The 27,438-nt window shown below is 44.6% G+C and overlaps 2 protein-coding genes across 5 annotated transcripts; one reads left to right on the plus strand and one right to left on the minus strand.

Moving 5' to 3' along the window:
* Nucleotides 1-821: 821 nt before the first annotated feature.
* Nucleotides 822-7,180, plus strand: LOC121996914 (syntaxin-43-like). Its single transcript, XM_042551073.1, has 8 exons — nucleotides 822-1,289; nucleotides 4,681-4,957; nucleotides 5,230-5,319; nucleotides 5,413-5,490; nucleotides 6,007-6,084; nucleotides 6,169-6,234; nucleotides 6,308-6,388; nucleotides 6,804-7,180. Exons 1-8 carry the CDS (start codon nucleotides 1,078-1,080, stop codon nucleotides 6,909-6,911), a joined length of 990 nt encoding a protein of 329 aa, XP_042407007.1. The 5' UTR covers nucleotides 822-1,077; the 3' UTR covers nucleotides 6,912-7,180.
* Nucleotides 7,181-7,299: 119 nt separating this feature from the next.
* LOC121996913 (probable methyltransferase PMT20) lies at nucleotides 7,300-12,803 on the minus strand. 4 transcript variants are annotated; one of them, XM_042551071.1, is made up of 8 exons: nucleotides 12,581-12,803; nucleotides 12,140-12,434; nucleotides 11,572-11,752; nucleotides 11,272-11,467; nucleotides 10,512-10,722; nucleotides 9,251-9,920; nucleotides 8,267-8,344; nucleotides 7,300-7,786 (listed from the first exon to the last, which is right to left on the minus strand). In XM_042551071.1, the coding sequence occupies exons 3-8, from the start codon at nucleotides 11,682-11,684 to the stop codon at nucleotides 7,573-7,575; spliced, it is 1,482 nt and encodes a 493-aa protein (XP_042407005.1). In that variant the 5' UTR covers nucleotides 11,685-11,752; nucleotides 12,140-12,434; nucleotides 12,581-12,803; the 3' UTR covers nucleotides 7,300-7,572. The 4 variants fall into 4 exon arrangements, with proteins under 4 accessions (XP_042407005.1, XP_042407004.1, XP_042407003.1 ...); XM_042551070.1 differs by having other exon boundaries at nucleotides 11,572-11,720; nucleotides 12,140-12,487; XM_042551069.1 differs by having other exon boundaries at nucleotides 11,572-11,720; nucleotides 12,581-12,802.
* Between the last annotated feature and the right edge of the window lie 14,635 nt (nucleotides 12,804-27,438).

Consider the following 27,438-nt stretch of genomic DNA (forward strand, 5'->3'; position numbering starts at 1 on the left):
AGTAACAGCGAAAACACAAGCATGAATAATGAATAACACATATCTCCGCTGGTGCATGAACCCCTCTTTATATAGCGCTATAGTAGGCGACCTGTACACTCCTCAAGGTGTGGGTATGTTTTTCAACCGTCCTATAAAAGGACATGTCAAAAAGTGTCTCTGACAACATACCTTAACAGGACATGCAAATCCCTGACATAATCGTAAAATCTTCTGTCGTACGATTTGCCTGTTGACCATGCCCTGTTATCAGTGAGATTACCTCCCAAAGGGATATTATGGGATATGGGAGGGGCCCTACTATTTGGCCGAGCGAGGTAGCCCCTCGACCGGGATTCTCCGCCCAGTCGATCTCAGCTGCTCTTATTCATTGTAGTTTAGTTAAACCGATTGTCTCTAAGCCGACTATACATGAACTCCGGTCGGCCCGATACTCGCTTGATTAGTTGTGCGTCATCTGTATTGGCCCCGCCTAGGCGAGCAATCTACTCTGATGAGCTTCTTGGCCGATCGGACCGTTCAAGCCTGATCGACAACTGAAATCGACCTCCAATTGACAGTTAAAGTCGACCTCTATTCGACCCATTTTAGTGAGCCCATTGGTTCACTGATATTGACCACTTTAATTTTAATTTCTACGTTGACATTGACTTTAATTTTCATGTCGACTACTATCTTTATCTTTGATCCATAGTTGATGAGCCCCCTTAACACTACATCAGATACAAAAATGTGAATCGAATTAACAAGTGCCAATTAAAAATAAAAGTAATATTTAAAAAAAAAAATTAAGCACGTCGGGCAGCTCAATTCCCAGGTCAGTTCGAAAACTTCCAAATCTCGATGCGTTCGCGGACTAGCGGTGTTGCTTCTTCTCCTCACCTTGCGCCGGTCCCATTTCCCTCTCCGACGAGCCCCAACTTCCTCGCCGGCGGAATTGCTGATGCGTCGCTGGGATCATACTGTCCTTGAGGCCCCCGTCCCTTGCTCGTCTTCCTTCTGTATCTGCTTCGGATAGAGGCCGCGGATCTTACGTCGCATTGTCGGATCCCAGAGGCCCCGCGCGAGATCTCTGCAATGTCGACGAGGAATCGGACGCCTTTGTACAGGAAGTACCGGGATGCGCTTCGCAGCGTCCGGGTTCCAGTGGCGTCGTCTCTTCCCTCGTCTTCCTCGGCTGCTTCTTCAGGAGGACGCGCTGGTCCCGTGATCGAAATGGTTAGCACTTCGCTTCTCCATCCCGCCCGGTCTTATGCTCCCCTTAGCACCGAAGATCCCAGCAATTCCAGGTACGAGTGAGATCGCCATCCATCCCAATCTTCGTGGTCGGGAGATTCTGCTTTCTTATGATTTCTTTTGCATTCTCCCTTGTGGATTGCGTATTGGCCCCTTTTATTTTTTTCCTTATGTGGACTGATTCAGTAATTACCATTATTTGATCTTTGTTGACGATATCAGGTGTCATTCACTCAGTTTTAGTTAGATATTTCTAACGTCTAGGACATAAAGCATTCTTTCAAGACGGAATAAATGTGAATGATCATTTATACACTTTGTAGGATGCTATTAGCGTGTGAAATTATCAATTGCGTAGTCTGGCCAAAAGAAACTTGTATGACAAAAGTGATCATATGCAGGGGTACCACACAGTACTAAACTACACATTTCCTCTAGTTCTCTTCACTCGGCACTTTTTTGTTTCATAGACCATGAAATAACTTAACATCTAGCAACAAGACCTAAGTAGGCCCTTAACCACCATAAAAAGGTCTGATATAGGCCTAACTTAGATTAAGTAATTACTAATATATTGCTTTAAATAGTTAATTGAATATCTATATACATAGCTTTCTCACCCATTATTGTCTCAATTCCCATTGGATCCAACTTGCAGTTGATTGATGCGCAAAGCTTCCTTCATGATCCAATGGAGTAATTGTTGCTAACTTTACTTTGTAGTTTAAACCAGCTTATTTTGTATCTTTTGTACCACCTACAGTTTGTATTTTCTGCGTCTTCAGGATAAAATAGTCAGTGGTGTTTGGTGTAAATGCTAGCTCAATTCCCATTGGATCCAACTTGCAGTTGATTGATGCGCAAAGCTTCCTTCATGATCCAATGGAGTAATTGTTGCTAACTTTACTTTGTAGTTTAAACCAGCTTATTTTGTATCTTTTGTACCACCTACAGTTTGTATTTTCTGCGTCTTCAGGATAAAATAGTCAGTGGTGTTTGGTGTAAAGTGCACTTATTGTATAAACTTAACCTGTTACCTTGAAATCTGGCTGTCGATGCATCATTAATAATTTAATATTCTAAGGGGCAGTAGTACACTGATTTTGGTAACTATAGGTGAGAAATAAAAAAAGATAAAAATATCACTTGTAATAACTTGAGTTGTTGCCAACCATAAGTGATACTATAACAATAAAGTCTAAGTTTCAGAATAGAATGTATGTTATTAATAAGACAGTTACTTCAAATATTTCTGATTAATACAAATTGGGTAAGATCTTGGAAAACACAGAAATAGAGAGCAGGAGGGACAAAATCACAATCAAAGAAGCGCAAATACATGGCCCACTCACTACCAAGTCAACATTCATCACAAGAGAACAAAGTAGCCCATTAAACAAGAGGAGTGCTAGAGATTGTAAGACACTTCACTAATACAATTGGAGGGTTCATGCATATTTCATGCTGGCTAAGCAAGTAGGAGATAACAGTGCGCTGTTTCAAACAGAACAATCTGTAATGGCCTACTTGTTTTCTTCAAGGGGATGGACACACCTCCATGGAAGGATGGGATATGCTCTTTTCTTCCTGTTGTTTATTTGGAGAGTGATATGGGTATAATTACCCACTAACATGGTAATTGCAGAATGGATGCAACATGGTATAGAAATGTTACTTGGGATTGCTAATTAATCATGTGGTAAATGGTAGAACACTGTAAATTGCACATGTGGCAAAATAGGCATTTCAAAAATGACTAAACAATAGCCTAACCAGAACATGTGTTTGGCCATGTGCTGGTCTTGCATTTGCGGAATCTTCAAGGTCTAATGAAGGGAAATCCAGGGAAGCAGAGAGGGGCATGCTGCATTACCTTAAGAAATGGTGGCAAACAAATTGAAGGGCAATTTGAAGGCTTCTACTTGTCTCCCCTTTAGACCTACTTGTCTTCGTAGATCACTTCAACTGACACTGAGTCCACCTTGATAGAGTTGAGCTTCCTTCAGCTAAATTAATTCCCACTTTGAACGAATTAAGTTCATGTTGGGTACACTAGAAGATCCTTACTCCTTTAGCACCTAGCTTGCATCTAGGCTTAAGATTTGATCACATAAAAAAGAACCAATGTTATGGGCCAACTCAAGATTATTGCCAAAGATAATTCACTAGAAATCAGGTGATTGAGATGGAGAAAACCAAGAAAAAAAATTTCAAAAATATGCCATTACTCTCACCTCTTGCTAACAACCGTACCTCCACTAGCTCTTGTCCTTATGTTCACCCTGATAGTGATGCACCTTTTGTCTGCACAGGTAACATATGGCATCTTTGACACTAAATCATAGAAGTTGGATGAGGCAAAGCCTCCATCACAATCTTGTCTCCAGTGTCTATGGAGAGGTGCAAAAGTTATAAATGAGGTGTCACTCCCCATCGCCACCTAGCCTTGGGTGCTATGTGGCATGGTACATGGATCACAAAAGCCAACAGCGAGGAGAGCCCATTTCCTCCTTCTTAACTGCTGTCTCTCTTCCCCCTGAGTAAACAATATTCTCTTTCCACCTCCTCTCCCTCCTTCCGTTTGTTCCAATCTCCTCTTGCTTTCCTCCACCTGAGTAAACAGAGCCAAATCATAAAAATATGATGTTGTCCCAACAGTTTTACCTTAAAATTTTCTTAGTAAGCAAAGCAGTTACGTAAATCCTACAACCTATAACCCAGCATAATTTCTAATGCTTCTATCCACTATTCAGATGCAAATAATTACAAACATGATGTTACCACAGTAACCAATTTGGTGATTAACTGTTCTAGACATAAAACAACATGCATTAACAACATCAGCATAAGACCATGAAGAAATTGCTCAGATATACCAGTACCTAACAGCTTTAGGATATTTTGGAAGCTTCTGTGTGGCATGATCTGAGCATATATATGAACAAGAAAGGCATGGAATAAGAGAAAATATAGTAAAAAGCATTGTCATATCACATGATTCTTGAGAGAATGGTGGCTTAAGTGACACCTTATTATATGAAATTTAACCAATAGATAATGTAAGGTACATTACCGTGTCTGAGAAATACCCAAGCTGGATGGTATAACAAATCATCATATAGAACTGAACACCTTATATCATATAGTGAGATATCATGCCATTTGCTTAGTTTATTTAAAGGCAGTTGGATTTTGACATCCTAAACATTTATTTTATAAATTTCTGACAGTCCATTCCCCCCCAGAGTTTCCTTGTCACAGATCTTTCCTGTCCTGGCCTGTTAGGATGTTCTTGAATAATGATAAGACCATAGACATTATTATTCTGTGCAGCAGCAGCAATCCTCTGATTACCAAAATGATGTTGATATAAAATCATATCAATTCCACTAGTTATCATCTAATTTGCTTTTTATAATACCATATTTTCTTTGCCTTGTGCAGTCCAGCTCATCTTACAGTTAGTTTACCTCCAGCTTGGGTGGATCTTTCTGAAGAAATATCTGTGAATATGCAGCATGCTCGGAAAAAAATGTCAGATTTGGTCAAGGCTCATGAAAAAGATTTAATGCCTTCTTTTGGGGATGGTAAAGAGGATCAACATGCAATTGAGGTTCTTACACATGATATAACATATTTGCTCAAGAAATCCGAGAAACAATTGATGAAAATCTCTTCCAGTGCACCTTCTGGAGATTCCAATATCAGAAAGAATGTCCAGGTATACACCTAGTGATCTGCTGCCTAGTCTACATAAAATACTTATAGCCATTCAGGCTGCAGGTATTCTCTAACACCAATAAAAGAAATGGTCTTCAGTGTTTTTTTAAAAGATAAGGATTACTCTCTATGCTGTATATATTGTAATTTATGGTAGCAACTTGCATTAACTAATTGAATATTCTAGTGTTAGACTAGATGCTGTCATACACATTTATCTTTATATGAGATGATATATAAAACAGTTTTTTTTTTTTTTAACTTTTACCACAGAGATCACTTGCAACTGATCTTCAGAACCTATCGATGGAACTGAGAAAAAAGCAATCATTATATTTAAAGCGCCTCAGAGAGCAAAAAGAGGTTTTTCTAAACTTATCTTAAAAACTCTCTCTAATTATATATCCGTCCTTTGTTCACCAATTTCTTTAATATTTAATTCTTTCTTTTTTTCAGGGTCAAGATGGCTTTGATTTAAATATGAATATGAATGGAAACAGACCTACCATGGAAGATGATGAATTTGATGACATAGTATGCTTCTCTTTGCTATTTTCTCTGTTGTAAGAAGCTTTGACACAAATCATAATTTGTTGAAGTGATTCAGAAACAGATCTATCTTGGTGTTATTTTAGATCCAAGTAAAGTTAGTTACAATATGGTCAGTTATCTGATCTCGCATCTATTAACAACAAAACAACATAAATGATTTGTAGTCTATTTAGATCAGCCCAAAAAAAGATGGATCCATGATATGTGGCTAAGTTCAAATATGATTAATGTTGCCATGACTATAGTATCCACCGCTAAGGATTAATAAAGTACAGAGAATTACATTAAGAAAAAATATCCTATTTTTAGTTAACTTAGGGACATAAATCTTGAGCAGATTTCTGGATCATGCTTAACCCATACAGCACCTAGACATTTGTACAACTTTCATGAGACTATACATCTAGCCAAAATGTTGGGATTTCTGGCCCATATGTCTTCGGATACAACTTGCAGTGTAAAATTTTTCTTTCATTGTAAAAACTTTTCTTTGTGCAGGGATTTAGTGAACATCAGATGTCTCAACTGGAAAAAAATGAGGCATTCACAAGAGAAAGGGAGAGAGAAATCGCTCAGGTAAAAACCCATTGTATTCTGCCACCTGTTAGAATAGTTCTAATATTAGCATTCACCTTACCATCCTTTCAATATGCTATTCAGGTTGTGGAATCAGTAAATGAACTTGCACAGATAATGAAGGATCTCTCCGTCCTTGTGATAGATCAGGTAAAATACTTGCACCGGACAAGATCTTGTGTTGCCAGATAAGAATTGTGTTCTAATAAGCTTCTACAATCAGGGGACAATCATTGACCGAATTGACCACAACATTCAAAATGTTGCTTCCTCAGTGGAAAAGGGCTACAAAGAATTACATAAGGTACTCTCTTTATGCCTGCGTCTGTGAATGCACAGGCATGCGTACTCAGTGTTTGTAAACCCCAAGTCGAATTGGTCAGCCCTCCTCCCTAGGACCATGATTTTACGGTCGAACCTTTCAACCAAGATGCTTTTATTATTTCAATTGGCTCAGATTGGTCTCAGCTTTCCGATTTAAGTGTGCAGATTTCAGAAAAGATTGCTTATTTAAAAGCACCATATCTATCAGTTACTTTGAGTCTGATCTGGGAGTAATAACAGACTCAAACAATTGATGAACACATTAAACAAGTGATACCAATATGTGTCGTTGCCTCATCTTATACTGTGGACATTCCTTGTCTCTGTTCTTTGTTTGTTCAATTTGCATCTCTTTGATGCCATTTTGAATTTGTTGGCATTTTTCTGATCAACAGGCAGAAAGAACACAAAGAAAAGGAGGAATGGTTATGTGTGCGACAGTTCTTGTCATAATGTGCTTCATTATGCTGGTCCTCCTAATACTAAAGGAATTACTCTTTTGATCAATACAAACACCAATTGGAACAAATCATCAGGACGAGGCCGCTACTCAGTTGCTGGCTTGTTCAGGGGAAACCCATGCATTCTTTTCTTTTTCAACGACCTTCCGTGTGTCTTTACATATTCTTTGTATTTCATCCCTTCATTTTTATGGAATTAATTCACCAATTCTTTTTTGATAAAAGGAAGTGAATTAGATTAATCGAGTTTTTTTTTATTATTTACAGAAGCACATAGTATGATAGAAGTTTTCATATATTCATTTTGTTCCTCGCATGTAGAGTATCCTAAGTTTAAGACGATTCAACTTTATTCTACAACTTTGTAGCCTTGTAGGTTAGTCTATGATTTAAGCATTAAGTGTATTCTCAAATTGAGAATTAATCAGACTGGAACAACCCCATTTAAAACCCTTTCATTTTTATGATCGAGAAACAAAGGTTAAGACTTAAAAAAAAATTGACATGAACTTGAAACTCCTACTTTGACCTTGTACACGCATACTACAACTAGTCTCCTTATTATACATATGAACATATGAGTTAGTGCAACTTTGACCATGTTTGTAAACGCAACTAGGACCTTTTTCGTCGATTGGCAGGACAATCTATGAATAGGCACCAAGAGAACCCCCAGCTTGACATGGCCAGTCATCCTCAGATTTCATTGCTTAGTGGCATGCCAAAGTCGCTTTTGGCATATTAATATCTTTTCCTTGGCTGCATTGTATTCGGTGGCATGCTTTTCACAATTCCATCTCATTCCCTTGGCGATGGTTGCCAAGGCATCCACAAAATAGTAAGATTCACGAATTATTGTGTACCCGGTTGGACGAAGTATACGATCCATCTCAAGTAGCACATATTTCATTTCACACCTGCCAAATTGACCAAAAAAATGATGTTAATGTGTAAAGGAGTCCAACATATCCGGATAGAAGCATTGGAAAATAACAATTCAATAATATAAACATTTTTCGTGCAGTTACAAGAAGGATATAAACTTCACATTCATGTATAACACCGGTGTCTCTTGCCTATATAGTGTCATGGGACCGGCAATATCACCGTTTTGCTCTAATAGAACACCAATGTCTCAGAATTTTGTGACAAGCAATGACCCTACTTATTGCTAACAAAGCCAAATACGAAAATTTGGTTCTATTACTAAAAAAAATCAAATTAGCCATCAACAGTATTTAAATACAATCACGTAGTAGCATCTAAATAGAAAGTAGTAGCATCTAAATAGAAAGTAACACACCTAATATCAATTTCTTCAGATAAACACATCTGGTAAAGGATACATAAAATCATTTTCTATAAGAAAACAGAAAAGTGAAGAAATGGAACTGCACCTGTGACTTTCGGCTGTAAAAAGGCCATCCAAGTGCAAGAGATCATAGGTCCGAGGATAAGTTGAGAATGGCTCGCACCTAAAATGCTCAAATATCAAAAGTAATCAGGATTTCATCCAGGCTATTGCATTTGAAAGAAACTAAGACAAGGTTAAATATTTCAAATGCAAAAAGTTACAAGATTCCCAGTCAAGGGTCTTATAGAACATTCTTATATGATTGAAGACACCTTCAAGCAACAAGATACGCCCATGTAGATTGAGTAGGTATTTCCAAAAATTAACAATGATTGTTGAGCTTGTTTGGCTCAAATAGGAGATGATTGAGTTGGGTATTGATCCTATTGAACCAGTGAATCTATGTAGGAATAATCAAGCTGCCATGTATGAATTCAGTCTTTCAAATTTGCCTGCTTCAGAATTTTGTGATTATCAGAACTGCTCCCGAATGTCAGTGGCTAGGGAGTAATATTATGAGTTCTCCAACTCAGCCTTTTGACCATCTTAAAATTTTGGAGGATGAAGCAAAGAAATTTTGGTGGTGGGGTGAAATGAAACTTCCCTTGATTTTTGTGGTTGGTAAATATAATGTCAATCATTCAATATGGTTGCAGAAGATATATAATCCAATTGAAAGGATCTAGTAATCATTCTATAAATCATTAGAAATGTGAATTTAGAATATCACGCATTGATTGATCAAATAGAGATTCCTTGGAATACTTCCGTTTGGAAGGCAAGCACATGCTGTAACAAAATAAATAAATAAATAAAAAGAAGAGGAGATAGGGTTCTATTGATCTAGGTCAACTTTCATATTGCAAATATAAGAACTCAGCGGAATTTCATCTGATGAGAGAGTTTGCCAAACAAAATATGCACAAGCCTATAATATATGAGAAATACTTGAATGATGCTGATACAATATATAGGGTATTTAGTTGTTCAGAAATCAAAGTTCTGTGCACGTAAGTTAGTTACTAACCAATCGTGATAGGTGCCAATTAATCCTCTATCATAGACAATCCCAAGGGAATTTGAACCATAAGAAGATACGATGTTCATGACCCATATTGGAGAATCAATAAGAGCTGCCGCAAACCCTCCATACAGTGTATTCATATCCATAACATTCCGAATTTTATCACTTCCAAGAGCAGGGAGCAATGCCTTGTAATGTTTCACCCTAGCCTTCCATTTCTTGTTATCATGCTTAAACCCTCCAGGATTGCCATTGTAAAGTGTAGAAATCCGTGCCGGGGTTGTCCACAATCGATTTGGCCATGTTGGTAGAAAGTTCAATCCCAACTTAAGCTTTGGGCTCGGAATAGTCAGGCACAGCCGCAGTGGAGTATACCATCCTGAATCTGGGTCAGAGCTGTCATCACACTTGGGCAAGGAGGATGACAAAGTAATTTTGCTATAGCAGCTACTATCTACTGATTTTAGCCATACTGAAATATCGTCCTTTTCATTATATAGTTTGAAGCACATGCTAGACAACAACAACTTTAATTTATTGTAGTCAGATCTCTGTTGTTCAATAGTTGTGTTCCAGCCTCGCCATCTGCGTTCATAGTTGATAGGCGGACCTGATAGCACCCAGAAGCCTCCAGGTCGAAGTATTCGGTGAATTTCCAAAAGGTAAATGCCATCTGAGAAATAGATATAAACAAGTGTGAGGTGATTGATAAATCCTAAATGGTAAGGCACAGTTTTTTCAAGTAATCTGAATTAGGTTAGAATTAACCGGGATGATGAAATAACTACGGTGATGCAACGAAAACTATTCCTTTCTGATTGTAAAAAATAAATAAGATTTTGAAAGCTCCTTCAGTGGTACACTAATTTGGAAAAGAATGACCAATATTAGTGAGAGTGCATACTGTGAAAGCTTAAGATAAGCGATCAGGGTGTCGTTGTTGGGCAATCTAAGTTTACAAGCTACAAAGAGCAGTATGCCACTCTGCCTAAAATGATATAAAGAGTTTCATAGTCAAGGAAGTGATACAACATTTAGCAACTTGGTCATATTCTCCTAATAAATTATAGATTATACTGTAACATTTTTACAAGGATAAACAAACCACCAAGATATGCAAAAATCCTCAAAAACCAAGGCAAGTTTATCCATTCAGACATTTCCCTATCATGTCTCAAACTCAACTTTAACAAAACCAAAGATAAATACACAAGACAAAAATAAACATGAGGCCACTTAGCAGTTGCAGCCAGAGAAATCTTACCAAACTCTGTCCAGGGGATAAGACATCTGGAGCAGTGAGCCATATCAAATGAATTTGATGGAAATGGAAGACGCAGAGTAGAAATGATGCCTAAGATTGCTGGAATACCGCGTTCAAGAGCAAACTGTACCTGAGCCTCATGATTATCTCTTGGTGCAAGTGAAATAGTTAGAATGCCATGATCTAGTAAATCACCTCCCCAACTCGCAACCTATTTAGGAAAATTGAACAAAACAACTTAATCTCTTAGCACATCCAGGCATTAGGTCGATATAAGCAGAATATGTTTCATAAAGATAATTTAGATGGGAAGAATAATAAAGTTGCAACTAAAGGTCTTGAAGGTGAACTACAAACGACGACTCGAACCAGAGAAGCTGATGTGGTCGCTGGAATTAGGAGGGGAAAGGAAAAAAGAATTTAGGTGTATTTGGTCCATTCAAGGGGTAAGGGGCCTAATTTGGGGGGAAAAACAACATGAAAGCTCTGTTTGGGAATTATTGGTTACTAGGGGCCCTCTTAGGGTAATTGTTATACTACAAATACATCTACTTCAGGCGCATTTGAGATTGGAAAAGAGAGCAAAAATTCTAGTTTAGCCATCAATTATTGGAAAGCCAGCAACCATCATACTGAAGGATTTCAGACAGTTAAAGCTTGTTGTACTTGTCTTCAAAATACCTGAAGATGGAGAATCTAGCAAATATACAAGCAAATATATAATAATTAGACCATGAGTTAAATAGTTTGTCGTACATACACCACATCCAGTATCAATAGCAGTTCGGATAGTTCCATTCTTCATTCCAGGAATCAGATCTTGCATCAGTTTTACATATTCACCAACTCCGTTAGGGAACATGGTACCTCCACCTGGAAAGAAGAACTTGTCACCTTCTTTCCTAAGCCAGTGTTGATTTGATTTTTCATTGTTTATCCAATCATAAGGAACATTCCTAAAAGACAAAATAAAGAGAAGTTAAGCTTTCAGGACACGGTAATATGCATTCATTGGAAAAAGTAGAAGATAAGAAAATTGAGAATAGCAAGAAAGATGCACCTGTACCAACATTGTCCTTTGCTCTCTGGCCATCGGATTGGTGGTTTATATCCAGCAGGAGGAGGAACTAAGCATTCTTTCCTGTCAGCCATTTGTGGGCAATGCCGTTCCATAAAAGTAAGTCTGTATTTACCATATATCTTCCATCTCTAAACGGCAAATAAGGGGGAAAAAACATTTTCTGTCAAAATATGTACAATCAGACAAAGCATTTCCACACTTCTTGTGATAGTGTGCTGCCATTTCAAGCTTTACAATCACTTAAAAGGCATACACATGTTCAACTTTTTACAGTAACACAACTGAGAAACTTAAAGAAGACAAATCGCATTGACTATAAATATTTTAGCAATCAAAAAGCATTAAACATGGGCAAACTTTGTTAAAAGAAAACACGAGTAGAGATTGACTCATAACTTCCACTGACCCCCTCATTAACTATGAAGATCATTATATCCGGAATTAAGTTGAGCTTGACTATTTAGTCTTAACACACGCCGCCACTAAATTCTAACAGTAGAGAAGGTCGATAAGTCTCGTACCAGACCAAATCAAACACAATACGCACCTTAGGATCTGTGCACGGCGTATAATCTTGATGATCCAAGCTACACTCCCCGAACTCTACATGCTTGACTTTGAGAGGAGCTACTCCAATGTCATGGTAGGATTGGATCACAGGAGCATCATCACGCTTAAAGTATCTGTTTTTCTCAGAACAGAAGATACCTCCAAGATAGAAGGAAAATCCACATAAGAACAAGAATACCAAAATAATGACAGTCCAATGATTCTTGTCAGGCATAGCCCCAGGCTTTGTATCTTTATTCTTCATTTTGAATCCTTCTAAAATTCGAGGTCGTCTGCAGAAACCAAGCAATTCATCAGATAGCCGTAGCAAACTTCCCAACGAAATCTGCAGTCTAAGGGAGAAAAAAAGTTGCTAGAACGTCGTGAACGATGCGCAAAACAGACTAATTTTGCAGACAAAAATGCTGCTAAAACGTACCTGGAGGAGGAGTGGTCCGGGAGGCCTCCGATCGACCCGTCGTGAAGGTAAATCTACCTTCTCCGTGTGTGGAAGGATCGCGGTGCTACGAAGAGCGGCGACGATGGCGATCTACCTCCTCGATCTATCTCGACCTTGCGGAGATCTGTCGCCGTCCGCCTCGCCGCTTCACTCTCACTCCCCACTCTCTTGGACAAACTAGAAACAAATTAAATAATTCTGACGGAGTGATGTGGATCCGACTCGCTTCTGTCAGCTCCCAAGGCCACGTGCGGTCCACGTGCATAAGAATTTGCCGTTTGGCAATGGCAGTGGCACCTAGCTAGCAAAATCCGAGTTGGACTAATCTTTCCTTAAAATAATATGAAATAATTTAAATTTATTTAAATTAAAGGCCATGTTCAGCTGGGCTCAGTTTGACCCGAGCCATTGTTAGGCCTGGACCGAGACCAACATGGGCCGTATTCGGCCTAGCCCATTTTCTCTGATGAATGCTCCTAAAATCTCCCTTCTTCGACCTGTCATCTGCCTTCGTCCCAAACAAAGAAATCCTTCGTGGAAATCACTGTCTTCTTCGTCGCTGGAACCATCAGCAGAAGGATGGCTGCTTGGCATTCCTCCTCGCTCGCTTCTTGCAGAGTCGACATGACACCCTCCTGCCTGCCTCTACCAGGTGACGTCGGTTTTGGGAGGCACGGACGGCCCCCGCTGGGACCGCGGCATGCTTCCCCGAGGCCGGGCGTTCTTTTGAAGCTCGAGGGGCTGATCCTTAGTAATAGTGTATTCACCGACCTTTGCCTCCTCCATACCTTCCAATGCCCAGTCACAGGTTGGTGAAGTCTCTTGGGGACTTCCGGCTTGGAAGCGGATGATGTCCGAAAGTGAAAAAGATGATGAATTAAAGATGTGACTTAAAGGTTGATGAGACGAATGCTCATACGATTTTGTAACACAAAAGATGTTAATGCCTAGTTCTCGACCAGGGCCGGCCCAGAGGTCGGGCGGTCCTGGGTGACTGCTAAGGACGCAAAGTTTTAGGAATCCAAATTTTTTATATAGATAAATGTATATATAATAAAAATGTTAGGACTCGTCCAGATTAAGGTTTATTTTTTTAATTATATATATATATATATATATATATATATATATATATATGTTCCTGTCTGAAAGTTGAGATGGACGAAGGCTGGTCGCGACGGCCTTGTTGATGGAAAGTCGTGGGTGATTCGGCTCCCACGGGCGGCTGACGATGCTGCAGGCCCCTGCACACACTCAGACGATCCCCCCTCCTCACGTTAGAGACCAGAACACAAGGAAAAAGTCCCCGGGTCAGGCCCTCCGACGCTCAAGTCAGGTACTTTTTCCCCAGAAAACGCAGAGCGAAGAAAAAACGACTGAAAGTGAAAAGTTGTGGAAAAAAGTGACGAGAGAGCGTACCCGCGTACGAAGAAATCCCCCTCCTTTTATGCATCGCCCCCGCTTCTAGAACCTGCAAGCATGTCAGAAAGCGTTAGACGCTGGGCTTTGTCGTGTAGTCTCGGACACATGTCGTGCTGCTATTAGTTGTGAAAGCATCTTCTCGTTTAGGAACCTCCGCCTTTACACCTGGGTTTTGTCTTGTAATGAAGGACATCTGTCAGGCTGCTATTGGTTATGAGGGCATCTTTTCGTTTAGAAACCTCCGCCTTCGCACATATCGCTAGTATGTAATGATTACCCCTTGACGGACAATTGTGATTCTCCAACTCTCGCACGGCTTAGCTCATCCGATCTATTGTGGCCTGCATCTGCCTCGCATCCTCCGATTAGATCCAGCCTCTAAGCGTCACCTACCAGTCGGGCTGACTCTGAACAGCTCTGTCGATCCCGACCCGTACCCTGCGCTTTGTATTTCCTGGCCCTCGACCGTAGGCCGGTAGATCGAGCTGCCTTTAAACAGCTCTGCCGATCCCGACCTGTACCCTGCGTTTTGTATTTCCTGGCCCTCGACCGTAGGCCTGTAGATCGAGCTGTCTCTAAACAGCTCTGCCGATCCCGACCTGTACCCTGCGTTTTGTATTTCCGGCCTTCGACCGTAGGTCTGTAGATCGAGCTGTCTCTGAACAGCTCTGCCGATCCCGACCTGTACCGTGTGACTTATGTTCCGGGCCTTCGAACGCAGGCCTGTAGATCGAGCTGTCTCTGAATAGCTTTGTTGATCCCAACCTGTACCCTGCGCTTTGTATTTCCTGGCCCTCGACCGTAGGCCTGTAGATCGAGCTGTCTCTAAACAGCTCTGCCGATCCCGACCTGTACCCTGCGTTTTGTATTTCCTGGCCCTCGACCGTAGGCCTGTAGATCGAGCTGTCTCTAAACAGCTCTGCCGATCCCGACCTGTACCCTGCGTTTTGTATTTCCTGGCCCTCGACCGTAGGCCTGTAGATCGAGCTGTCTCTAAAAAGCTCTGCCGATCCCGACCTGTATCGTGTGTTTCGCCTGTCGTCTTCTTTTGTCCTTCAACTACTTTGCCCCCTTGACCGACAAGTCGGCCTGACCGCTGACTACCACATATGCTTGACTTTGACTGCCCAGTCAGCTTGACTATTGACTGCCACATCATCTTGACCTTTGCCCGCTATATGGCCTTGATCCTTCTCACCCTTTCCTTTTGGGCCCCTCCATTGCCAGCCGTATCACAAGCCTCCCCCACAAGTCTAGTCGAAGGAGGACGACAGTCTGACTGACTAGACCTCAACACCTCTCTAAGATCTTAGCATATCTTTATGTTTTACCATACCTCTGCGCCCTCTGCTTCCTACCTCACGTACCAACCTTTGTGTCTCGTCGCCTAGGATACTATGCCTCCTTAATTGCTTTACCAGTTGCTCGGGGTATCGTGCCTGCTTAATTGCTTTAGTGGTTGCTTGGGACACAGTGCTTACGTAATTTCTTTAACTTGAAGACGAGCTCCCCTTTTTAAAGAATCTTCCAGCCGCTTCTTTATCATGCCATTCTTCCTTCATACTCTCTCACTATCTTTCGTTATCTTGCATCCCATTAGTTGCTCCTCGACCTGATGCATTCCCCTTCTTCCGATGAGGTTGATCAGCCGTCCCCCCAAACGCGGCGAAATCAACTCACCTTACGCCTTGCCGAGAAGGAACGTGAACTGGAACGTATGTCCCGGGATCAGGCCCGTCTGCTGGCCGCCCTGCAGGACATGGACACCCTGTATCATCTTGCAAAATCTCGCGTGCATGCGGAAAAGGCGATGAAGGAAGAATACCAGTCTAGCCTGCAGCACCAACTTAGCCTCCAAGAACGTTGGCAGCAAGAGCATGATACGGAGCTATCTCTCCTCCGTGTGTGTCTCAACGCTAAGCAAGACACGATCGCTCGGCAACAAACAGTCATCAGATCCTTACACGTGGAACTGGCTCGAGCCTTGAACGCCCCAGAGGCTCCTGAGTCCCCAGATATTTCTTCACACGGCAGTGCTCATGCTCTATAACCAATCCTTTCCCCGAGTTAAAGCTAGTCCGGGTTTTAATTGTCTCAGTGGCTTCTGACCCACGGGACGTTCCTTCTTGTAGCCTCAGCTGTATCGCCTAATGGTCTTATGTAACTTCGATACAGTAATGTAGCTAGTGAGCTTTAGTCGTCTCCGGGGCTCTTGACCCACGGGACGTTCCTTCTTGTAGTCTCAGCTGTATCACCCACTTATCGAGCTGTGCTGCTATACTTGTATATTTGTCCTTTTCCTGCATAGTCTTTCCTGATCAATTTTCATCTAGCAAGCATTCTTAGAAACTGACCCGTATGTAAGAGATAAGAGTTGCATCATGACTCATTTTTATGAATTTTGGATAATCAAACCAGTATAATACTTGAAAATTAAAACTGTAACGAATGGGCAAAACCTGATTTTGTAGTTAATATTGATGCTTCATGGGTATGGTGGGTGACCTCCCGGATTCAGTACCTTGCATATTTGCTGTATATTTGCAATTTGCAAAAAGGAGCTAAAATAAGATCAGATGTAGTTGACCTGATTATTTGAAGACGCTCTGCTCAGCGTGAGGCATATCAGTCTGAAAGGTCGTTAGGCGTGGGCGCCGGGTTCACTTTTGGTTCTCGCAGGAGAGCTGATTTTTGATTCCCGCATGGGAGCCGACCTGAAAGATCGTTGGACGTGAGAACAGAGCTCACTTTTGATTCTCACATGGGAGCCGACCTGAAAGGTCGTTGGGCGTAAGAATAGAGCTCACTTATAACTCGCACTCAGGCGAGAGTCTGGGACAACTGACCTAAAAGGTCGTTGGGCGTGAGCACAGGCTCACTTTTGATTCTCGTATGGGAGCCGATCTGAAAGGTCGTTGGGCGTGAGAACAGAGCTCACTTATAACTCGCACTAAGGCGAGAGTCTGGGGCAACCGACCTAAAAGGTCGTTGGGCATGAGCACAGGGCTCACTTTTGATTCTCGCATGGGAGCCGACCTGAAAGGTCGTTGGGCATGAGAACAGAGCTCACTTATAACTCGCACTAAGGCGAGAGTCTGGGGCAACCGACCTAAAAGGTCGTTGGGCATGAGCACAGGACTCACTTTTGATTCTCGCATGGGAGCCGACCTGAAAGGTCGTTGGGCGTGAGCACAGGGCTCACTTTTGATTCTCGTATGGGAGCCGACCTAAAAGGTCGTTGGGCGTGAGCACAGGGCTCACTTTTGATTCTCGCATGGGAGCCGACCTGAAAGGTCGTTGGGCGTGAGAACAGAGCTCACTTATAACTCGCACTGAGGCGAGAGTCTGGGACAACCGACCTAAAAGGTCGTTGGGCGTGAGCACAAGGCTCACCTTTGATTCTTGCATGGGAGCCGACCTGAAAGGTCGTTAGGCGTGAGAACAGAGCTCACTTATAACTCACACTGAGGCAAGAGTCTGGGACAACCGACCTAAAAGGTCGTTGAACGTGGGCACAAGGCTCACTTTTGGTTCTCGCATGGAAGCCGACCTGAAAGGTCGTTGGGTGTGAGAACAGAGCTCACTTATAACTCGCACTGAGGCGAGAGTCTGGGGAAACCGACCTAAAAGGTCGTTGGGCATGAGCACAGGGCTCACCTTTGATTCTCGCATGGGAGCCGACCTGAAAGGTCGTTGGGCGTGACAACAGAGCTCACTTATAACTCGCACTGAGGCGAGAGTCTGGGACAACCGACCTAAAAGGTCGTTGGGCGTGGACACAGGGCTCACTTTTGGTTCTCGCATGGGAGCCGACCTGAAAGGTCGTTGGGCGTGAGAACAGAGCTCACTTATAACTCGCACTGAGGTGAGAGTCTGGGGCAACCGACCTAAAAGGTCGTTGGGCGTAAGCACAGGGCTCACCTTTGATTCTCGCATGGGAGCCGACCTGAAAGGTCGTTGGGCGTGAGAACAGAGCTCACTTATAACTCGCACTGAGGCGAGAGTCCGGGACAACCGACCTAAAAGGTCGTTGGGCGTGAGCACAGGGCTCACCTTTGATTCTCGCATGGGAGCCGACCTGAAAGGTCGTTGGGCGTGAGAACAGAGCTCGCTTATAACTCGCACTGAAGCGAGAGTCTGGGATACTCCGGTCTAAGACCGGTGGCGACGGTGCTGGTCTGAGACCAGGTATGATACTCCGGTCTGAGACCGGTGGCGATGGTGCTGGTCCGAGACCAGTTGGACCCCAAACGGAAAAGGTATAGATGAATTGCTCTTTTTCCGCTTTCATCCATCTTGCCTATGCTGACCTAATTGCTTTTGTCGATCTGGTCGTTATTGCTAGCCTTGGGCGTACTCCTCCGCACCACTTTTCTCCCTGCAATCGCATTATGTATGGTATAGGATTAAGAATAAAGAAGGGGGCACATAAACCTTACTTGACCCTTGGGCCATAACACCCTCGTAGTTTACGATGACCCCGCAGCTCTCGCGATGCGCTTGGTTAGATGATCTGATCAGGAGATACCTACACAGAACTACTTACTCGGATGATCCGAGCAAGCAACACCCCCACAGGCCTGCTCGCTACTTCTCTGATCTGACACTCGCTCCTGCATACCTGCCCTGTCTCATTCTTGGCCCTTTTGAATTGCCCGGATTCTGCAGCTTTATGAAACTTCCCACTTAGTCTCGGGCCTTTCATGAAGAATGTATCTTTTTTAGGCCACGCCCCTTCATGATTGCCTTGACATGTCACTCCTTAATGCACTTCTTCTCGTGACGACACATGTTCGAAGCCTTCACTGCTCAAGCCTCCTGACGCCAGCTTCTGACCCTTTTTCACACCCTTCGGCGCTTACTTCCTATCAGACGGCGCCGGGGCGTATTACCCAAAAAGATACTTGGCGCGACTCTCGATGTTTCCTAGGAATGAATGGGCTTTATAAACCCTAAAGGTCGTCCGCCGTCTTCACTTTGACGCTTCGCTATCCTCTTCCTTTCGTTCGTGGCCGTTTCTGGTAGTGCAACTTTTCGTCTTCCTGCTTGCGCCCGACCTGTGACCCCTCTCGTCTCCGACCCCCTCACTTGCTTACTCCTCATAATCATGGATGGTAAGGAAATCTTCTGGTATTCATGCTACATCTCTGATTTAGACCATCGTGACCTGTCTTCACTTCAATCCAACTTGGGGCTAGGTGCCGCATATGATTTTCGTCTCCCTTCGCCAGATGAACATCCTTCTTCTCCTCCCGAAGGCTTTATCATTGTCTTTAGGGATCAAATCTTAGGCGGTATTCGCTTTCCTTTACATCCTGTTCTCTCCGAGTTGAGTCAATATTGCGGTATTGGTATCTCTCAGTTTGCCCCCAATGTATTCCGAGCCGTCTGCGGAATCATCATCTTGTGTCGCATTTATCACATTCCCTTGACCGCTCAACTATTCCATCATTTCTATTCCTTCAGGCGGGCTGAGCCGGGGGTGTTCAACGTACAGGCCAAGCCGAGCTATAAATTTTTTGATGACTTACCTTCTTCCAATAAAGGCTGGAGATCTCGCTTTTTCTTTCTTAAGCCCCCCGTCCCCTTAGCTGGGCCTTCTCAATAGCGTTCCATCCTTCCTTCGGACTTCCCTTCACACATTCATGAATCTGCCTGCTCCACAGCCTCGGACAAGCTGACCGGTGTTGTTGTTCGCTAGTCCATGTTGATGCTAGAAGGCATTCTATACGCTTTTGGTCTTAGCCCTGTTTCAACAGGAATCGGTGCTCCTTTTGGTAAGTTGCTATTTTTTATATGCCGTTCTTCGCTAACTGAGGTGCTTTTTCCTCTTATTTTTGTAGTGGCTGTCATTCTCCGTTCTTTTGTCAGCTAAGAAAAACCATCTGTGGCCGTTCTGCAAGCTTTGAACGAAGAGTTAACACAAGGCCTATCTTCTGATCCCGCTGCTTCTGTCGGTCTGCAGCCTTTGGAACCCCAAACCTCTGATGCGGTAGCCACCTCGACACTTATTGAACCACCTGCCCCCAGCCCTGTAGACTCAGCCCTACTCCGAGTCTCTGATCGACCTGCAACTGAGCCATCGCCAGCAGGACAAGTGCCCTCTCCCCCTCCTACTATGAAGCTGCGTCTTGCGCGCAAGGGCAAAAGAGTGGCACCGGTCACCGCAACTTCTCCGCCACCCCCTCGCCGTCAGCGTGTAGTTAGTATCTCTTCTCCTTCGAGGTCCTCGGATACCAGCTTGGCCCAGGAGAGAGCCTCTGATCTGGAAATTGCAGACCTGTCATTGGACGTGATAGCTCCGGTACCGATCCAGAGCTTATTACCTGCCTCGCCCTCGTCCTCTGGCGATCAGCCCGAGGGCTCGATGACTCCCTCAGCCTCTCCTCTTCTCATGCCTACAAGCTCAGCCACACCGACCCATGGACTGCCTTCCACGGAGCTAGCTTTCGAGGCTTCCTGGAGACTTCCCTCACAGACCGATCCGGCTTATGCACCCGCTGCCGCCCTATCTTCTATCCTTGGCAGGGTTGATTTCTATGGGGACTTGGCCACCTCCTGGCAATCAGCCAATCGTCAATTCTGGGAGAGCAGTTCCCCTTTGGAGGGGTTTGATCAAATTGCCCGTTCCTTGGTAGCGGTAAGCTTCTTTTCTTCTCCCGGGTATTCATACATTTCTGTAACCCCCTTTCCCTTCCTATGGCCATTTGCAGACCTGTTCCACGAGTTTGAGTGCCGTTCAACAAGCGGCCGAGCTTCAGCAAGAGAATGCGGTGCTCAAGGCCCGTCTTTGGGAACTAGAGCCTCCTGTGGCTTCCTCAGCTTCTCCTGAGCCTTCACTTGGAAATTTGGATGCCTATCTGCGTGCCGCTGGGGAATCTGCGGCCTCTGCCCGAGCCATCTCCCATGCCGCCTTCGATAAGCTACAAAATTTGGAGGTGGCATTAAAGACGAGTGAATCCTCATTGGCTTCTGAAGCGGAGCGCCATCGCGCAGCAGTTTCTGAATTGAAAAATAAAGAGGCCGAGCTGCTTTCCCAATCAGCTGAGTTGACACTGTTACGGCAAAGTCAGGAGCTCCTGCAAATGGGACTGGCCGATGCTCAGGCTCTGGCTCTTGCTTTCGCTGCCCGGGAGGCAACCATGCGAACTCAATGGGAAACTTGCCAAGCTACTCTTCAGTCTTTGCAAGCAGATCTCTTGAAGGCCCAGGAAGCAGCATCTCAGGGCCAAAACGACTTATCCGTGGCCCGCGCTGAGGCTACCGAGAACAAGAAAAGCTTGGAAGTGTACCAGGCTGGCGAACCAGGGCGGCTGAAAGCCTACAGACTGGCCTATGTCTGCTCTCCCTTATTCCTCCAAAAGCTGGGGAGCTGGATGATCTTGCTGCTATGTTATGGGGCCGCTGGCGGGGTCAGACAGGCATTCGAGCAAGGTTTTCTACGCTCGACACCCCCTGCCACTTTTCAGGACACCGCTCGCTTATCTAGGGAATTGCCGCAGGAAACTTTTCCTTCCTTTGAAGCGGATGATGGACTCTTTCATCTGGAGGCTCCTCCCCTCGCGTCCGACCAGACTTCCATTGATACTTCTGCCCAGACTCTTCCTGCTACTGTTCCTGAAGCGTCTGCTAATCTTGCGTCTTCCTCCACAGTGTTGGCCGAACCCGTGCTCTTCCGTTGGTATCCAATGACCCTGCACCCTCTTCCCCGGATGTTGCGTAATCGGAAACATGCTGTAATGTTAACATTTATACGCTGATGCTGAATCTTTCATGACTGTACTTATCTGTGTGGTTATGCTAAACTTTTGATGACTATACTTATCCGCCCTTATATCTGGATGGTCATACTGCTTCCCTTCCCTGCATCCTTAGCTTGCCTCTTTTCTTAGCAGGTCGTCCACGGCTTTTGTTAATCCACTGATCTCTAGTAATCAGCTCGCCTTTGCTTATTGTGCTTTGCTACGTTGCTCTTCTTCCAGATAATTGCTTTTATACTGAGCTCGACGAGAGCTAGATTTTACTTTTTGTCTCTACTGCATGTCCATGAAGCCCGTTGATCTGACCTACCTATCTTCCTGATGGCCCTTCTGTACACATTTGTCCTTGCGAGGCACCTCGTATCTTGAGCCCCTGCCTTTCCTATAATGCCCCCTGGTTATATTTTCGAGGATCCTCACAAGGCGTTCCCTGCCTATCTCCGCCCCTGTATCAACCGTCCGTTGTCAACTTACGAAAATGTCCTTCCTTCGCAATACCTATAAGTATCTTCTTACGACTTCCCTTGAGACTTCCCTGCCACAGACCGACTTCCCTTGAGACTTCCCCGAGATCCTTCCTTTTCTCCAGGCTTCTTCTTTTCGTTTGTTCTTTCTCCCTCCGGAGGTAATCTCTTTTGCAATGACCTCTTCTTCTTGGTTCTCCCTGTTAGCAGAGCACTTCCCGGGTGCTTCGACTTTTGCTGAGTTGGATTAGGATGACCTAAGGTATACTTATGAAATCCCTATTAGCTTTCGCCCCATCATCCCTACTGGTGTGAACTTATATTTCGATCCTCCGCCTGGTTCTTGCACTTTCTTTACTGAACAATTTGTATCTGGCCTTCGTCTACCCCCACATCCTTTTTTATCTGGAGTGTGCCGCTACTTTAAGATCCCCCTAGGTCAATTGACTCCCAATTCCATAAAGATTTTGTGTGGCTTCGTAATACTCTGCGAAGTTTGTGAGGTTTCCTGGTCAGCTCCTCTTTTTCACTGCTTCTTCGCTCTTGCTCAGCACGCTGACGGTCTTTTTTATTTCCAAGCTCGTGGTCACACTGCTATCTTCTCTCCTCTTCCTCCTCCCAGCACTAACTGGAGGAAAAAGTTCTTTTTTCTCCGATTTCCAGAGGAAGTAGACTGGCCTCTGCGATGACAATCTGAGCTACCTCCGACTCCGGCGTTGGAAGAATTCCATATGGACCTCCCCTTCACTATGGTTGCAACCCAGATGGAGGATTGGCGCTTGAATCTGACAAGACTGTTGTCCGGCGACCTACTTTCTTATTTCAGGCTGAGCCCCCCTTCTCCTGAAACACCGCACTCCCTAGGTAAGTTCGCGCTGAGCCCCCCCTTTCGATCATTTTCTCTGTCAGAATAACCTTTCGTGTTGGTGCCTACAGCTGAGGTTTTGTATCGCGCATCAGAGGTTCTGCCGTTGCCCCTCAGTGAGCTAGAAATACTGTGGTGCGGTCGGGCAATCTTAGAGAGGAGGCTACTCCCTCATCTTGGATCCACCTCATTTGGGGCAGCAACTCAGCCTACTTCCAACCCAGCCTCACACAACGCTTCTCCTTCACCTGCCGCCCCGAGCCGAGGTCGGGGTCGTGATCAAGCCGGCCGTCCGGCCAGACGCGTCTTCCGAGGAGCCTCTCGGGCCTCTAGACGTGCTCGCTCAGCCCTTCATTGTGCAGGTCGAGGCTCATCCGGTCGAGGCGTCACAGACAGGGGTGCTTCAGCCTTTTCACAGGGTCAGCCTTGCTCTGATAATTCTGACTCTGACAACCAGCCCCTGCTTCACAAACGGCGTCGGAGACCAGGTCTGACTTCACAAACGCTCGATCCTGTTCCTTTTACTATCATATTGCTCCCCGTTGCCACCGTGGCTGGCTCTAACACCACTCCCTTCTTCATTCTTGTCTTATTTATCTGGCAGCCTCCCCTAACCCTTACAGGGGAAGACCAGCGGCATTCCGCTCCGCCCCTACCCCTGCTGAGGAAACTAGCTCAAGCGAGCCTCATGACACCGTGCCAACTGAGCACATTCCAGGGCCACCTCCTGCTCCTCCTGGTCCTGCCGCCGGCCCTTCTGGACCTTCCTCCTCCGCCCGCTATTGTTACAAAACCACTATCCCTTCTGAAGCTGCTTTAGCTCGGCGACATGACGTCCCCACGAGCATTCTGATGATGAAAGGCTGTCTCGGCAGTTTGTGGGCAGAGAGCATGAGTCAAATGGATAGCGCGCCACCATTAGTCCAGATGGAGAGGTTCTCGAAGTCCTGGGCTAAAGTAAGTACTCCTTAATTTACACTTGTTATTAGTTTGTCTCAACTGAAGGTTATATCTTCCATCCAGACTCATGCAGAATCTTTAGTTCTGAACCAATCTTTCCACGACCTCCATTATCAAAGCAAAGAACTCCGAGAGAGAGTCTCTGAATTAGAGCTGCAACTGAATGACCCAGCCCAAGCTAGTTATGCATTGCGAGCAGAAATCCAAGCCTTAACCAATCAGACCAACCGGCAAGGATGAGCTCCAAGCTTTGAAGGAGGAGAGAGCTGCATCTGAGGCGGGGTACCAGCAACAACTAGCCCACCAGGCTCAGGAAATACAGTCCAAGGATACCCTTCTGCAGGAGAGGAACACTAAATTGGAGGTTCAGGCAGCTCAGTTGGAAACTCAAGGAGCTAAACTGAGGGCTCTAAGGGCGGAACTATCCCAGTCTCCGGCAGCTCTGACGGGATTATCTACTGCCCTGGCGGTCTATCAAGAAGGAGAGAATGATCGTTGCCTGCGAAGTCGAATGTCATATCTGAGCTCTCCTGAATTTTTATCCCAGGCCGGGGCACGCTTTTCTGCAACCGTACCCTACACGGCGGCTGGAGTTATCCGACAACTTCACGCACAGGACCTCTTGAACTCCATCCCTCCCGCAGACTTCTTGGATCAAGACAAGATCATTCAAGGCTTTCCGGATGAGATCTTTGCCCCTTTTAAATGATTTGTACCAACTGCTTAAACTGATGAGATTTTTACATGTACATTCGTATCTTTGAGTTTTTACTTGACTATCCTACTGTCCCTAGGCCCTTCGCCTGACCTAGCTTACACCAACAGAGTCAGCACCCCTCAAACCCGATAGGGCCGTAAGTAGTTAGCACTCCAAGGCCGGTTTAGCTTCCTTCCTTGAGCATCCTGCAAATAATAGGCCCCTGATGTCAATTTCTTGATAACTTTGTATGGTCCGTCCCATCGAGGCGCCAACTTTGTCACTTCCCCTAAGAGCTTCACCTGCTTCCAGACTAGGTCTCATTCTCCGAAGAATCGGGGGATCACCCTTCTATTATAGTTCTGCATCATCCTCTGTCTATAGGCTTCCAGCCTGGCAGCTATTTGTTCGCGAATTTTGCTGATGAAATCTAGCTCGGCCAGCCATCGCTCTATGTTCCCTTCGTCATACATCATTCTTCTGATGGATGGTATCCCGACCTCCAGAGGTACCACTGCTTCATTGCCATATACTAAATGGAAAGGTGTCAGACCTGTACTTTCTCGGGGTGTCGTACGATAAGCCCACAAAATGCTCGGCAGCTCGTCCACCCAATTGCCTCCCGTGTGGTCCAGCTTGACTTTGAGCCCTCACACTATTTCTCGATTGACTACCTCTGTCTGACCATTGCTCTGAGGATGAGCCACCGAAGTAAAGGCCTGAGTTATGCCAAACCCCTTGCATCAATTTTGTATCTTGCGTCCCTGAAATTGTCTGCCATTGTCCGACACTAACTTATGAGGTAAGCCGAATCTGCAAAAGATATTCTTCCACAAGAACTGGATCACCGCATCTTCAGTAATTCTGGCCAGAGCTTCCGCCTCTACCCACTTGGAGAAGTAATCCATAACTACCAACAAAAAGCGTCTTTGCCCTGTAGCCATCGGGAAAGGTCCCACAATATCCATACCCCATTGGTCAAATGGACAAGACACTATAGAAGTTCTCAGCAGCTCTGTGGGTCGATGTGTCAAGTTCTGATACTTCTGGCATGACAAACAAGTATTCACCAACTTCTGTGCATCCTTTTGCAGGGTAGGCCAAAAATACCCGGCCAGTAGTACTTTCCGAGCTAGCGTTCTTCCACCTGCATGATTGCCACAGCACCCCAAATGTATCTCTCGCAAGGCCTGATCTGCTTCTTCCATATTCAAGCACTTGAGCAGAGGTCTAGAGAAAGACCTTTTGTACAGTTGATCTCCAATCATAACATAAGAATGGGTCTGTCTCCTGAGCATATACGCCTCTTCTAAGTTGGTTGGTACAATTCCTTGCTGGAGGAAATTTATTATGGGCGCCCTCCAATCAATTACCCCTCCCAGGTTATTTTGTAGATCTATCTGAGCTATAAGGAAGGTCTGTGCTATAGATCTGTCAAGTACCCAAGTGGTCAGGGAGCTGGCCATTTTAGCTAATTCATCCGCTCTTTCATTTTTAGCCCTGGGAATCTTAGTGACTGTGACTTCTTTAAAATCTTTCCTCATCTTCTCATAGGCTTCCTTGTAAACTTGCATCTTTTCGTTGTTTACCTCAAAATGTCCGGTCACCTGTTGAGTTACTAGCTGCGAATCTGAATATATTATGACTCGGCTTGCCCCCACATGCCGAGCTGCTTGCAAACCTGCTAATAGGGCTTCATATTCTGCCTCATTGTTGGTAGCTCTGAAATTTAGCCGTACAGCCAGCTGCATAATGTCTCCTTGCGGAGATATTAGAAGTGCACCTACACCACTTCCATGATGGGTAGCCGACCCGTCTACATAAACTTTCCAAACCTCCTTCGAATCCGCTTGATAAACCTCTGTCAAGAAATCCGCCAGGGCCTGTGCCTTGATCGCGGTTCGGGGATGATACTGTATATCATATTCCCCTAGCTCGGTTGCCCATTTGATAAGCCGACCTCCTACCTCCACCTTGGTGAGAGCTCAACCCATTGTACTGTTTGTCAGGACAGTAATAGGATGCGCCAAAAAATACGGTCGGAGGCGCCGAGCCATGAGAACAAGTCCGTAAACCAACTTCTCCAGGGCTGTGTACCGAGACTCAACCCCCTTCAATAGATGGCTGAAAAAATACACTGGCCGTTATACATTGTCCTGCTCTTTAACTAGCACGGCCCCCACGGCCTCGGGGGTGGCTGATAAATAGACCCAAAGGGGTTCTCCAACAACAGGTTTGAACAGCGATGGTAAAGATTCCAGGTATTGCTTTAGCTCCTCAAAGGCCTGTGTGCACTCTTCCGTCCACTGAAACTTAGCCGCTTTCCTGAGCACTTTGAAGAAGGGCGCAGCTCGATCTGCAGATCTGGAGATTAATCTGGATAGCGCCGTTATCCTGCCTACTAACTTCTGCCTTTCCTTTAGATTCTGAGGGATCTGCATGTTTTGGAGTGCTTGAACCTTCTCAGGATTGGCTTCTATCCCTCGTTCAGTCACCAGATATCTCAGAAACTTCCCTCCTTTGGCCCCGAACAGACATTTCAGGGGATTCAGAGTCCCACAGGTTTCTTCTACATCTTTTATTAGACTGGACGCCAGGGGGGACTTGATTAAGATGTCATCAACATAGACTTCAACGTTTCTCCCGATCTGACTCTGAAAGATTTTGTC

This window comes from Zingiber officinale, chromosome 6A, assembly GCF_018446385.1.
Source record: "Zingiber officinale cultivar Zhangliang chromosome 6A, Zo_v1.1, whole genome shotgun sequence".
In the NCBI taxonomy this organism is placed as follows: domain Eukaryota; kingdom Viridiplantae; phylum Streptophyta; class Magnoliopsida; order Zingiberales; family Zingiberaceae; genus Zingiber; species Zingiber officinale.